Source organism: Penicillium verhagenii, assembly GCF_028828195.1.
Source record: "Penicillium verhagenii strain IBT 33310 chromosome Unknown utg000005l_segment0_segment0, whole genome shotgun sequence".
Taxonomy (NCBI): domain Eukaryota; kingdom Fungi; phylum Ascomycota; class Eurotiomycetes; order Eurotiales; family Aspergillaceae; genus Penicillium; species Penicillium verhagenii.
The window spans coordinates 4,807,219-4,819,361 of record NW_026643169.1 but is presented as its reverse complement, the minus strand read 5'-3'; the positions used below and the strand labels follow the sequence as shown (position 1 = coordinate 4,819,361).

The 12,143-nt window shown below is 47.2% G+C and overlaps 4 protein-coding genes across 4 annotated transcripts; 2 read left to right on the top strand and 2 right to left on the bottom strand.

Annotated features, from left to right (window-relative positions):
• Window positions 1-2,777: 2,777 nt before the first annotated feature.
• N7466_005293 (Zn(II)2Cys6 transcription factor domain-containing protein) lies at window positions 2,778-4,184 on the top strand (the record flags this gene model as incomplete). The annotated part of the gene is made up of 2 exons (XM_057164690.1): window positions 2,778-2,846; window positions 3,018-4,184. 2 exons carry the CDS (start codon window positions 2,778-2,780, stop codon window positions 4,182-4,184), a joined length of 1,236 nt encoding a protein of 411 aa, XP_057023371.1.
• A 1,364-nt stretch (window positions 4,185-5,548) lies between these two features.
• Window positions 5,549-6,661, bottom strand: N7466_005292 (NAD(P)-dependent alcohol dehydrogenase; the record flags this gene model as incomplete). Its single annotated transcript, XM_057164689.1, has 1 exon — window positions 5,549-6,661. One exon carries the CDS (start codon window positions 6,659-6,661, stop codon window positions 5,549-5,551), a length of 1,113 nt encoding a protein of 370 aa, XP_057023370.1.
• Window positions 6,662-7,742: 1,081 nt separating this feature from the next.
• On the top strand, window positions 7,743-9,850 carry N7466_005291 (glycoside hydrolase family 32 protein; the record flags this gene model as incomplete). The annotated part of the gene is made up of 4 exons (XM_057164688.1): window positions 7,743-7,913; window positions 7,974-8,055; window positions 8,112-8,935; window positions 8,996-9,850. 4 exons carry the CDS (start codon window positions 7,743-7,745, stop codon window positions 9,848-9,850), a joined length of 1,932 nt encoding a protein of 643 aa, XP_057023369.1.
• Window positions 9,851-10,222: 372 nt separating this feature from the next.
• N7466_005290 (uncharacterized protein) lies at window positions 10,223-12,045 on the bottom strand (the record flags this gene model as incomplete). The annotated part of the gene is made up of 4 exons (XM_057164687.1): window positions 10,223-10,426; window positions 10,481-11,665; window positions 11,735-11,815; window positions 11,866-12,045. 4 exons carry the CDS (start codon window positions 12,043-12,045, stop codon window positions 10,223-10,225), a joined length of 1,650 nt encoding a protein of 549 aa, XP_057023368.1.
• Between the last annotated feature and the right edge of the window lie 98 nt (window positions 12,046-12,143).

The window sequence follows — 12,143 nt, the reverse complement described above, 5'->3', positions numbered from 1 at the left end:
AAAGGATGTAATCAATTGCCCGGTGAGTGTAACAATCTGTGTCGCCAGGTATGGGAGATGAATGAGAGGGGGTGCGAATGTATTAGGAAATGGCCATCCTCAAGGGGATGTTTTTCTTCACTTGTTGCTTTTGTTCGTTGACGCGCTTTCCAGGTCCGCGAATTCCAGGTCATGTGACTTGAGCTTAGTCTGCTACGCCTTGATCTGCCCTGCATCTTCTCAGCGGAGATTCATTCCGGCTAATCCAACCCTCACTTTTTTTTCTTTTTTTTTTTTTTACGGTGATCATAATCTGAGAGTACCAATGCATACTTTGCAGAAGAGTCCCACCAGATCTCAATGCCATATGTAACAAATAGATTTTTTTATGTTTCCACTACCGTACTAGTTACCAATGTCTATATGAATAGTTTAGGTACCATAAACAGAACTTGTGGGGGGCATATGCACAGTGAGTACTTGAGAAACATTCAAATGTTGAAGGTACACATGTGCATACTTAAAATTGAACACATGTATTTACAACATTGAATGTTAGGATGGTTGTTTACTTTGTACTTGTATAGGGTATATGAAACTCGAGAATAGTACTACCAGATTGAGTAGATGCCCTTGCGAGCTGAGCCCCAATGCGGCTGGAAATAAGCGGACTAGGAGTTGACTGATTGTTCTTTATCTACTTTGGGGTCAATATTGATATGTACATATGTAGCCCATAAAATGGAACCCCATGATCCTCCACCCCTTTACTAGACTGGTACTTGGGTACTTACGGAAAATCCAAAATGATGTCTAGTTCAAGGCGGTTGAGAAGTGAAGATGGCGTGACATGTGTATTCAATGTCTAATTCAATGTTAGGCACTGAGTAAATTTCAATACCTGCATATGTACTGGCACGTATTTAAAGTACCAAGTTCATACCCATCCTAAGTATTGAGTACATGTATATTTCTTGCTCAAGTGAACACTTGAAGCCATTATTTGAAGGCTTGCGCTTGGAGAAATAGAAACCTTGTATTGTTTCAATTTGTGGGTCAGGGCCCTCAGGGGCCAAAATTCTCTTGGCTCCGGAGCCCGAGGATTCCGTACTCGAAATTGAATGTTTCAATGCATCTCCGTATATCCGTAGTACATACTCAGGAACAAGATGGAGATACTGCCTTCAATGTTCCAAGATTGCCTAGGGCTAGACCTATATGAACAATATCAATACTAGGTATTCAGTGATGTGGAAACCCCACAAGAACCTTGATCAGAATTGGCAAGACTTTTTTTCTTCTCAATTCAGACTACAACCCTCGTGCATATGTAATTTCCACATAGTCTTGGAATCTCACCAACATTGAAAAAGAAAACATTAGTTATGAGATGACTGGTAGCTCAAGGTTCCAGATGTCGTCAATACTTCAAATGTTGACGGGGATTTCCGACACTGCGACATCATGTCTAATGGGAATCACATGGTTCACGTGGACGAGGATCGGGAAAACCAGATTGAACAGGCAGATTGAACACCACGGATCCGACCTCAAATGCCCCATCACGGCACTTTGTAAATACCGACATCCATGAATTTTCCTACCGATGTCATCGGCCTCGGGAACTTTCACCGTGACCATGAGCTAACTCAGCTAAGAGCCTTACTCATGTGCCGAGATTCAATCCGCGTGAATCTGGCCCAGATTACATCCGAAGTTTTAGCGAGATGGCATTTCATTTACTAGTACAATTACACCAAATCCAGGTCTAGGTAGCTCCATCACACTGGGAACCTTGGAATTCAGGAACAAATTCCATGGCTGATCGGATTGCGGAGTTTTCGTCAGGCACCACTTCCCCCCTAACCGGGCCTAACCGGGCGGGTCAATTGAGCTTGTACTTGACTCTGGAAGGAGTACAGATGTACAAGTGACCAGTTTGCCTCGTTTGTCCTCGTTACGGGACTTGAGTTGAAAAGAAAGAAAAAAAAAAAGAAAAGAAGAAAAAAAAAAGCCTCAAACTCGATCCACCAATTCCACTACTGTGGGGGCTGGCCCCAGGAGTTGCCCAGGTGGGGGGTGCATGAACGATACGAGAGGTAACATTGAAAGGCTCTGAATCAAAATGATGCCTGAAATGCCAAGACTGGTAATAGTCTACAAAGGCTTATACAACCTTGTACAGCAAAAAATCGCAAATTTATGGAAATTATGAACATTGAAAGGAATGAGATCCATATTGTGGATATAATTCAAGGAAGATTCGGGTATGGTCTAAATGAATACTAGTCAGGGTTGGAGTGGAGAAAAGAGGATTTAGGTATAACCAAACAACCAACACAAGGAACAGAAGCGCAGAAGCACAGAAGCACAGAACCAATCACTGAACAAAGATTTACAAAGGCTTTAAGTGAAAAATGACCTTATCCTAAAATCGACGTCGGAATACCAAGGGAGGCAGTGCTGGCAAGACAATGTTTCAGCTTGGAACAAGCCTTTTTCTCATCGGTTTGATCGACAGGGTTCGGTTAGGTAATCTCATACTGTCGGCACTTTGTGACGTTTCTTTAATCAATCCTGTTGCCTACTTGTTTTTCCCTAACTTGAATCACTGAAAAAGAAAAAAAATAAAAATAAAAACAGAGAAAAGAGAAAAGAGAAAATAATTTCACTTTCGTCTTAGTTGCTTCTTTAAATCTGCAATCATACATCTTTATTTTCTTTCCCCCCCTTTTTCTTCCTTTGCTTTTCCACATTCTTTTTCTACCCCAAAACCATGACGATCCGATCACTCTGACATGGCGCTCCGACGGCCACACCGAAAATCAAGACATGGGTGTTTGGAGTGTAAACGAAGACGTGTAAAGGTAAATCTTTCATTGACTCATTTTCTTTTCATATCGAAAAAATATACCCCTTCCATTCCCCAATATTAAATATACACAAAAAAAAAAAAAAAAAAAAGAGAGAGAGAGAGAGACCGGAAACAAAATCCACTTGGACCTGACTGGATACTAATATAACATATTGACTCTTAGTGTGATGAAGCTCGACCTACTTGTGCCAATTGTGCAAAACGGCATGCCGAGTGTGAATGGGGTTCTTCTAGTTCCCTCCTCTGGGCAAATGAAGAATCCACGTCTACACGGCAATCACTACGCGCTTCCTCAGATAGCGGGCAACAAACGGATTCCGTATTAGGTTCTCCTACCGCTGCCTCGGCCTCATTGGGAATCCTGGGCAGATTAAGCAGTACAGCCTCGGCAGCTACGCCAGTCCCAATCCTCAATCTCCATGATCTGGAACTGATGATGCAGTGGTGTAACACAACCTACCGCACGCTCTCCCGCAACGAGACCACAGATCAAATCTGGCGAAATTCCGTGCCGGAAGAGGGCCTTTCTCATCCCTTCTTAATGCACGGAATCCTGGCTCTTGCCGCCCTCCATCTAGCACGCATGGGTCCCGACCCGTCTCGTCGCGCCGCGCATCTCAACCGCGCCGTCGCCCACCAGAATCAGGCGCTGGCGCTGTTCCGGGAGCTACTGGGTGATATTCAGGAAACGAATGCGAAAGCCATGTTTGCCTTTGCGAGTATCGTCGTCGTTTACACTTTCGGCTTCCCCCATTCGCCAGACGTACACGATCACTGGACCTGCATCGACGATTTCCATCAAGTTCTTGTTCTCACACGCGGCATTCAGCAGGTGATCAAGTCACCAACCGGCTTCTTGACCGATAGCTCGTTTGCCCCGATCTTCCAAGTCGATGAAACTCGTGCTCCGCTCCCCGATGAGACCGCCGCCGTACTCCGACAACTACAAGAAGCGAATGAAGCATGTAGGGCGCGAGATCCCAACCACGAAATTGACGTCTATGCTTCGACGATCGAAAGCATGGCGAGCATGCTCAGCTGGGTTTACGCTGGCATGACGGCTAGTTCGGTCGCGGGACGCTGGGCCATTCAGCTTCCTTCCCGGTTCCTGGATTTGCTCCGAGAGCGGGAGCCCTTAGCACTCGTCATGTTAGTACACTATGGCGTGCTCTTGCAGTATTTAAAGCATCGGTGGTGCTTTGATGAGTGGTGTGTGCGGGTCGCTAAAGCCGTGTGGGCGATCTTGGATGATCAGTGGAGACCCTTGGTTCATTGGGCCATGCGTGAGATCCTTGGTCAAAACTTTTTGGAACGCATTGACAGTTTTTGAGGACACCAAACGGAAGAATATTCCCAAGTCCTCTCTCTTCGTTACCGTGCGACTCATGCACCTTAAAAGTGCAATCGATTCTGCCGCGGTGACTCGATGAGCCTAAAAAAAATCCCCACAGGATCAACAGCCAATCAAACCCACCATAATAACGATGACCACAACCCGTGTGCTGGATATCCTTCAGCGGCTTCTGCAGCCGGTCGAATGAAAATGCGGGAGGTCACCACAAACAAGCATTTTTTCTTCCGGGGGGTGGCCCACAAACCCGACAGCTGCCAACAAGGCACGTCGGAAAAGCCGACCTGGTCGGCACGAATCACCAACGATAATATTTGACCGGTATAATGGATGAATAATAATCCGGACGAATCACTAGACCTCATGTTTATGATCTCTGGGAAATGGAAAGAAAAAAATGAGAAAAATGAAAATGGCAATGAAAAAGAAAGGAAAACAGAAAGACCCGCCTCGGTGGCATATACATAGCAGCAACAGCGCTGGCGCAACCACAACATACTGGAGAAAACCATATACAATTGGCTCGAAAATTGTGGATTAGGGTCATGACTCGTGGCTAGGAGAATTTGCTGTAAAAAACCTTGTCAGTTATGAACAAAGTCTCACCAAATACCCCATTTACAAGATTAATTTCAAGATTCGAATCTACTTCCCCTTATGGTCCAAATTAGAGTAGTATAAACATTTCAAGGTTAACCGCTTGTCATGTTTTAGGTTGGCCAATTACGTGGCTCAAGCTATGTATGGAGTAGTTCCAGGCTACCATGAAGGAAAGCCCACAACTAAGCTTGGTCCTACTGTTCAGGTAATTTTGAATACCCACTCACATGTGCACGCAAGGTACTCCGTACTGGCTGGTAACAACTCGGTCCCCCCGGTCTTCATGATAATATTCATAAACGCCACCTGGGAATTTTTTCCATTGAGCCGCGCGTATACACGGCACCCAAGGCTTCCAATGTTTTTTTTGAAACAACTTGAAACAACTTGGCTGTTGGCATCTAGGGCTTCGATGTTATCCTCGGCATTCGAATTGCCGGATTCAATGCTTCGAAGTGCTACAATTACTTTACTGGAAAATCACCTGGCCTCCATGGCCTCCAGTGTTGGAAGCATAGAACTCCCTACTAGGTACTAGTACTAGGTAGGGAGCTATTGATATCCATAGATGTATGTACGTACATATATTAGACCTCGGGAAAATCTAATAATCAATTGATCGAGCGCTCAAGGTCCCCACATGTGCAAAAAAAAGTTAAATCTTACTACTATATACAGCCTTAAAACGTAACTCAATGTTAACCATTCACAACATTTGAAAGCACATACCAAATCTGCGCCGTTTATAGCTTCGCCTGTTGCTCCCCATTTTGCAACACAAACCGATATCTTGCCTTCCCATCATGCATATCCGCCAGCGCAGCATTCACATCCTCCACAGGCCTCTTCTGAATCCACGGCAAAACCCTCTTCTCCGCAGCAAGCTGCAACATCTGCCGAATATCCTCCGGAGACCCAATATTTGACCCCGTCACCTTCACCCCCTTCTGAATCAAGGAAAACGCCGCCAACTGAGGCAGCGGCTCCTCCGGCGCTCCAACCTGAATAAAAGTACCATCCCGCTTCAGAAGGCGCAAGTACTGCGAAAACGGCATATCGCCCCCGGAAACCGTCGAAAGAATGATATCCAGCGATCGCGAATACTTCTTCGCCCACCCCTTCTCTTCTCCAGTTGCAATAAACGCATCGGCGCCTAGTCCCTGCACGGCATCTGCCTTCTTGCTACTCGATCGCGAAATAGCAACAACCCGATCCGCGCCCAGAGCCTTTGCAAATAACACCCCCAGATGTCCCAGTCCTCCAATCCCAACAATACCCACTGTTTTCCCGGGCCCGGCACCATGTTTCTTCAAGGGCGCGTAAACAGTCACTCCCGCACACAGCAACGGCGCTGCCTCAGCAGATGGAAGTCCGTCGGGGATCTTCACAACAAAATGTGCCGGTCCGCGCCACTTCTCCGCGAATCCACCATAAGATTTGCTCTTGTCGGCATACCGACTGTTATACGTGCCGGTGAGCCGGTTACAATATGACTCTTCGCCATCGGCGCAGGCCTCACAGTCCGACCGGAGACAAGACCCGGTTTGCGCACCGATGCCGACACGGTCGCCGATCTGGATCTTGCGCGAGGCAGGGGAAGATGATAGTGTCGGGACGCCAGTGCCAACTCGCTCGACTATGCCGATGATCTCGTGACCAACAACGCAGGGATAGTCTGTTGGGGCCCAGCCTGAGCGTAAAGTGTGAACATCTGTGCCGCAAATTCCGCAGTGCGTAACGCGAATTTCGATGTCGGTTTCTGTGAAGGGCTTTGGGGTGAAGGTCGTGAATTGGAGAGGATTGGTTGCATCATGGGCTACCCAGCCCTTGAAGGTTTTGGCGGGGGGTGAAGACATTTTTTTTTTCTTGCTGTAATATGCTGTGTAGTTTCCAATTTCTAGGAGCGGTTTACGGTGAATCGTGCGATCGAGGTTGAAACTTGAGTGTTGGAACTTCGTCCATGCGCTTGCGGGCCGAGGCTTGGTGTGGGGTCGTGCGGAGAAGCCGCGGTCAAGTCAGGACTTAGAAGTTAGCACTCAGTACACCGAAGCTGATGCAGGAAAAAAACACAATTATTCTAGTCATAAGAGAAGGCTAGGCTTAAAATGGATAATATTGAAAGAAATGAAGAAGAGATCAAGAGAATCTGGCGAAATAACAGAGCACGAAAGGCGAAACATTGAAAACACCATTGCTCCAATTCTCCCTCAACACATGTGCATGTGATCATTGATGATTGAACGGTGCTTCTGAACTACTAATATGTACGCTAGGTATATTTTTCAGGCGATGCTGGGAGATGTGCCATTATAACAGCATACTATGCAGGCTGCACTATGTATGCCTTGTTGAAAACATCAATTGATGATTTGTAATATAATTACTTCGAACGTGGATTATAGAAGCGCAATGTAATGCAAAAACATCTTGAACATTTTCCACCAGGTAATTATCATCTTGTGATTAAAAAAGACTCCTATTTTGAAGAGAGTTAAAGAGTACCCAGAGCATTCCAAGCAAAACAGGTCGGTATGTACTATGCAGGGAGTCGGGGACATGCGCGGGAGAAGATCGTCGGCACGGGGGTTTCATCGGGGGTTTCCTGGGGGATTTTCGGAACGTTCGAAACGCGCTCATTCGGCAGCAGGTCATGTCTCGGCAATTCACTTTGCTTTGCCGATAGCTCCATGCAAGTTAAGTTGGAAAGAAATGACTTTCATGCTAGCTATGGCTGACTTTTATTGCTAGTCCCCTCTATGTACTCCACTCCAACAGCCAAGGGTCCGAAAATATGGCGATTCAACTCCGCGATGGCCCATCATCAACGAGCATTCCAGGTATATTAATTGATTAGAGAGCCCATTCATACATCGGCTGCTATTACCTATAAAAAAAATTTATGCTTGGGCAGAGTCCATGGTAAGGCAGATCGCAGTCATGAAGCTGCTATCCTCCATTCCGGTCGTGGTACTTAGTACCATCGTCTCATCAGCTTGGGGGTCATTCCTTAGTGCTGAAGGCATTGAGAAGATGGGAAATAATAGCCTGTTTACAATGGCACGGTGGAGACCATCTTCTCATTTCCTTGCACCGGCGGGTTGGATGAATGTAAGAAACATTCAATCACCAGTCTCAATTTGGGGATCTACTATGCTAAACACTATATAGGATCCATGCGCACCAATGTACGATCCCACTCGCGGCCTTTATCATTTACATTACCAGTTCCACCCCAATCATATTGAATGGGGTACGTATCCCACTCCCCCGACATCCATCTCACTAATGCTGACAATCATATTGCAGGTAACGTCTCCTGGGGACATGCGACTTCGCCAGATTTGATTACCTGGACTGATGTCGACCACTACCCCGATGACAAACTCTCTGCTTGGAAAGACTACCAAGCCCAATCAATCGGCACGACCAACTTAACCAGCAACCACCATGACCCAGCACTTTATAATCACTTGTCTATATTTTCGGGTTGTGGTCAGGCAGTTAACCTAACGGGGGGTGTAGACGGCACAATTCTGGCCTTCTATACTGCTGCCTCGGAACTTCCAACCGCCTGGGACGAGCCATATATCATCGGAACAGAAAGTCAGGCATTGGCCATCTCGAAGAACGGCGGAATAACATGGGAGCACTATGAGAATAATCCCATTCTCAGCGATCCTCCTGGAGGTTGGAATATCACTGGCTGGCGAGACCCTTTCTTTCTTCCCTGGCCTAAACTGGACACATTGCTTAACAAGACAGAGCCTCACTGGTATGCCGTCTGGGGGTCAGGTATTCGAGAAATCGGGCCCCGCATACCTTTATACACAGCCCCCGCTTCCGATTTGACAAACTGGACCTTCTTAGGGGCTCTTTGGGAACCGGAGAAGAATACCTCCCTGGGTACCCTGGAAGAGACAGGCTCGTATGGATTCAACTTTGAGCTCTCCAACTTCTTCTCCATTGGAGACCGATATTTTGTCTCCATGGGTGCTGAAGGTGGTAACGTTAGCTTCCATCAAGACAAATGGTCGCTTTGGAATGAGGGACTGGTATCTGTGCGAGATAATGGAAGTATTGCTTTTACTCCCATCGCGGGAGGTGCAGCTGACTACGGCCTTTTGTATGCGGTATGTGAATCACCTGGCATGACTTTCTGCAACATTCAAATTGCTTATGGCTCAAACTAGATCAACTCGTTTGAAGATGTCAAAAACAACCGTCGCATCCAGTGGGGATGGGCCCAGGAAGATACAAACAGTTTCGGCGCCACGCAGCTCGGATATCAAGGCGCATTTTCGCACCCACGTGAAATATTCGTCAAGAACACCACAGGTGTCGCTCGTCATTCCTCCGATACCATTGGTAGTTCCCGCTACTTTCAAGCCACCAACGGAAGCTGGACAGCAAGCACCCTGGGTGTTCGTCCAGCTCCAGATGTTGTTGATGGTCTTCGCCGTGATGCACGCCATATGAAGTATCCATGCAACGAAATAAAATGCGACACAAAGAAGATGGGATTGCCAAGCAATCTTACGTCCTCGTACCAAATCAGTGTTACAATCGAGCACACTACTGGCATGGCTGGAGTGACCGTTAGTGCCTCACCAGACCGTGAGGAGTATACAAATATCTACTTCGATCCCTCGAGCAACGATATCGTTGTGGATCGTGCCCATTCGTCCCTGATCAAAGAATTCACTAATACGCCTCATGTTGGATTCTTTGAGCCTTATCAACTCCAAAAACGAAGTGGAAATTCTTCCATGGAATCTATTCAGCTTAACATATTTGTTGATGGCTCTCTTGTGGAGGTATATGCCAATGATCGCTTTGCTCTCACCAGCCGTATCTATCCTAGCCGGGCGGATAGTACCGGTGTTGCTTTCTTTGCTGCTGAAGGCGTTGATACCACGTACTCTAATTTTGAGATTTGGGACGGCCTGTTGAATGTTTGGCCGAATAGGCCACAGAACAGCAGTTCTCTTTTGATATGGGATACTGCGGCTGAGACAGGCAATTATACTTGGTGGACGGGCAACTGAACGGGCGTCATCTACGCCATCACAAATCTTTGTGCGTCGACTGTCCCCATTCAGATGTTCTACTCCATTTTGAAAGTATGTGTTTAGGTACTGCCTGTAGTATTTCCAAGATTTATTACCCAATATGTGTTCCCAAGCAGCATTCGCTTTCAAGGATATCCATGGATGTTTTGCCAACATTTGAAGGCAAAAGTTATGTTTTTGGTGCTTAGAACATTCAAAGAATATAGAAGATCCATCCGAAGCTGAACTCTACACCGTAACCAAACGAACTATGGTAATCATACACAAACGACACGCCATTATATGCTTGCTCATCAAGGTAATATGTACAGTTGAATTAAAATGGGAGCAAGAGTGCAGTCATATCCTTCATCGGGAGGGAACGCCCATAAGATCATCCAGTTCGTCGCTTGTTAGTGTACTTCGGCGTCGATTGCCAGCCCGGCTGGATGTTTTGTCTGGTCGGCTTCTTTTCCTCGTCTCCCGCTCCTTGCGAGAGCTTTCTGCGTCCCGGGCCTCATCTTCGACCGCAGCCAGTTTTTGGTGAACACTCATAGATTCAGTAACATTGGCCTGGCGAGAAATTATTAGAACATTGTTAAACTCATGCGTCAGGCTCGATCTTACCAGCTGGCTTGCCCCGAGATCTGTCTTTCGGCGTGATGGCCGGCGAGTCACAGCCCCCGATCTGTGAGCCTTAATCTGCAGTGTTTCATCGTCTGCACTGGGTTCACATGGCGATCCTTGCAGACCAGGGGTAAACGAAACCTTTCGGAGCCGTCTAGGTCTGGAAACCGCATTGTCACTTCGTTCCCGTAGAGCTCGTTCTGTGCGCTCGGGGACTTTGCGTATCTTAATCAATGGGACATCTATGGTGTCATCTGGCTGATCCTCAGCTTCGCTCATTTCCTCCTGATCTTCCAGAATCGGCGATATAGGTTTGTTTTCCCTCTGTCCTTGCACACTCGTATCTGCGGTAGAATTGAAACTGAGATCAAGGTTCATGCCCAGTTTCAGTTCTTCTACCCGAACCGAGTCACCACCATCGGCAAGGCGACGCTGCCATCCGTCCATCATAGTCACAGCCTGCTTCCAACGATTTTCCATCTTCTCCCAGCTTCCGCGCAGTCGCTTGATTTCTTCATCACGGATTTCAACCTCTTCTAGGGGCACAAAGGAAGGGTTTGTGAGGAGGGTTCGCAAGTGATCCAGCACTGCATCCATCCGCATAGACAGCTCCTCCGTCGATGTAGGAAGTGTAGTGACAGCGTTAACGGACTTTTGTGGCCCAACACTGGCAGCCAAGCCGGCCATATCATCGTTCTGGTTTCCTTCCTCAGTTTGGGAGAGTCCTTGTACTTCTTTCAGCGTCTCAACGGTGTTTCGCGCAAGTTCAATCAATGTATCGTTCTCGTCGCTGAGGTTCTGGCACAGCTCCGTCAAGAAATCTGTTGTCTCCTGCTTGAGAGTATATCCGGGGTCGTTGACTCGCTCACCGCCACTGGATCTCAACCGAGAACGGGTTGATGCGGGGTTGATGTTGATAGTTGTAACACTCAATCCTTCACGTTTGCCCCGCTGCCGATCAGCCAGGTGTGATTTTAATTTCTGTAATTCGATATCGCGCTTGCGAATATCGTTTGCGCATTGCGAGCGCACTTGTTGAACGGTGGTCTTCATGCGCTGTACTTGCTCTTTCAACCCTCGGATGGAAGCTTCGGCACTGGACACGTTAGAGCGGAGCGCACGCTCCGAGGCCTGTGTGAGGGCCAGCGATCGTGTCAATTCGGATGATTTGGTCTTCAGTTTCCCCTGGGAAGGCGATAAGAAATCGCGCATTAGCTTCTGTGCTTACTAGCCATGTGCGAACTTTTCACATACAATTTCCAAAGTCTGCTCCGCCTCACTCCCCCGCAAGGTCCGAATTGTTGTCGCTAAGTTTTCGCGATGCTCAGATTCTCGCTAGAAATTGTCAGCTATAATAATGCGACACCGATAGCAGCAGTACTGACATCTCTCCTTAAAACCAAGTCGTTGACCAGGTTAATGATCCGCGCCATAGTGGCCTCTGTTCCTCCCTCCTCATTTTCGGGATGAGCAAAATCAATCGAGGCGCCATTGTTTAGCAGTCCGCGCGCCAGTAGAATGTTGTTGACATACGTCGACGCAGCCTGCAGATTGTGCGCATCCATGACGTTGCGATGGTGGAGCTAACAGAAGATCCAAAGCGGAAGAAAGTAAACAGTGTAAACAAACTATGTAATCCGGCTCCGGGTATGCAAAGGAGCCA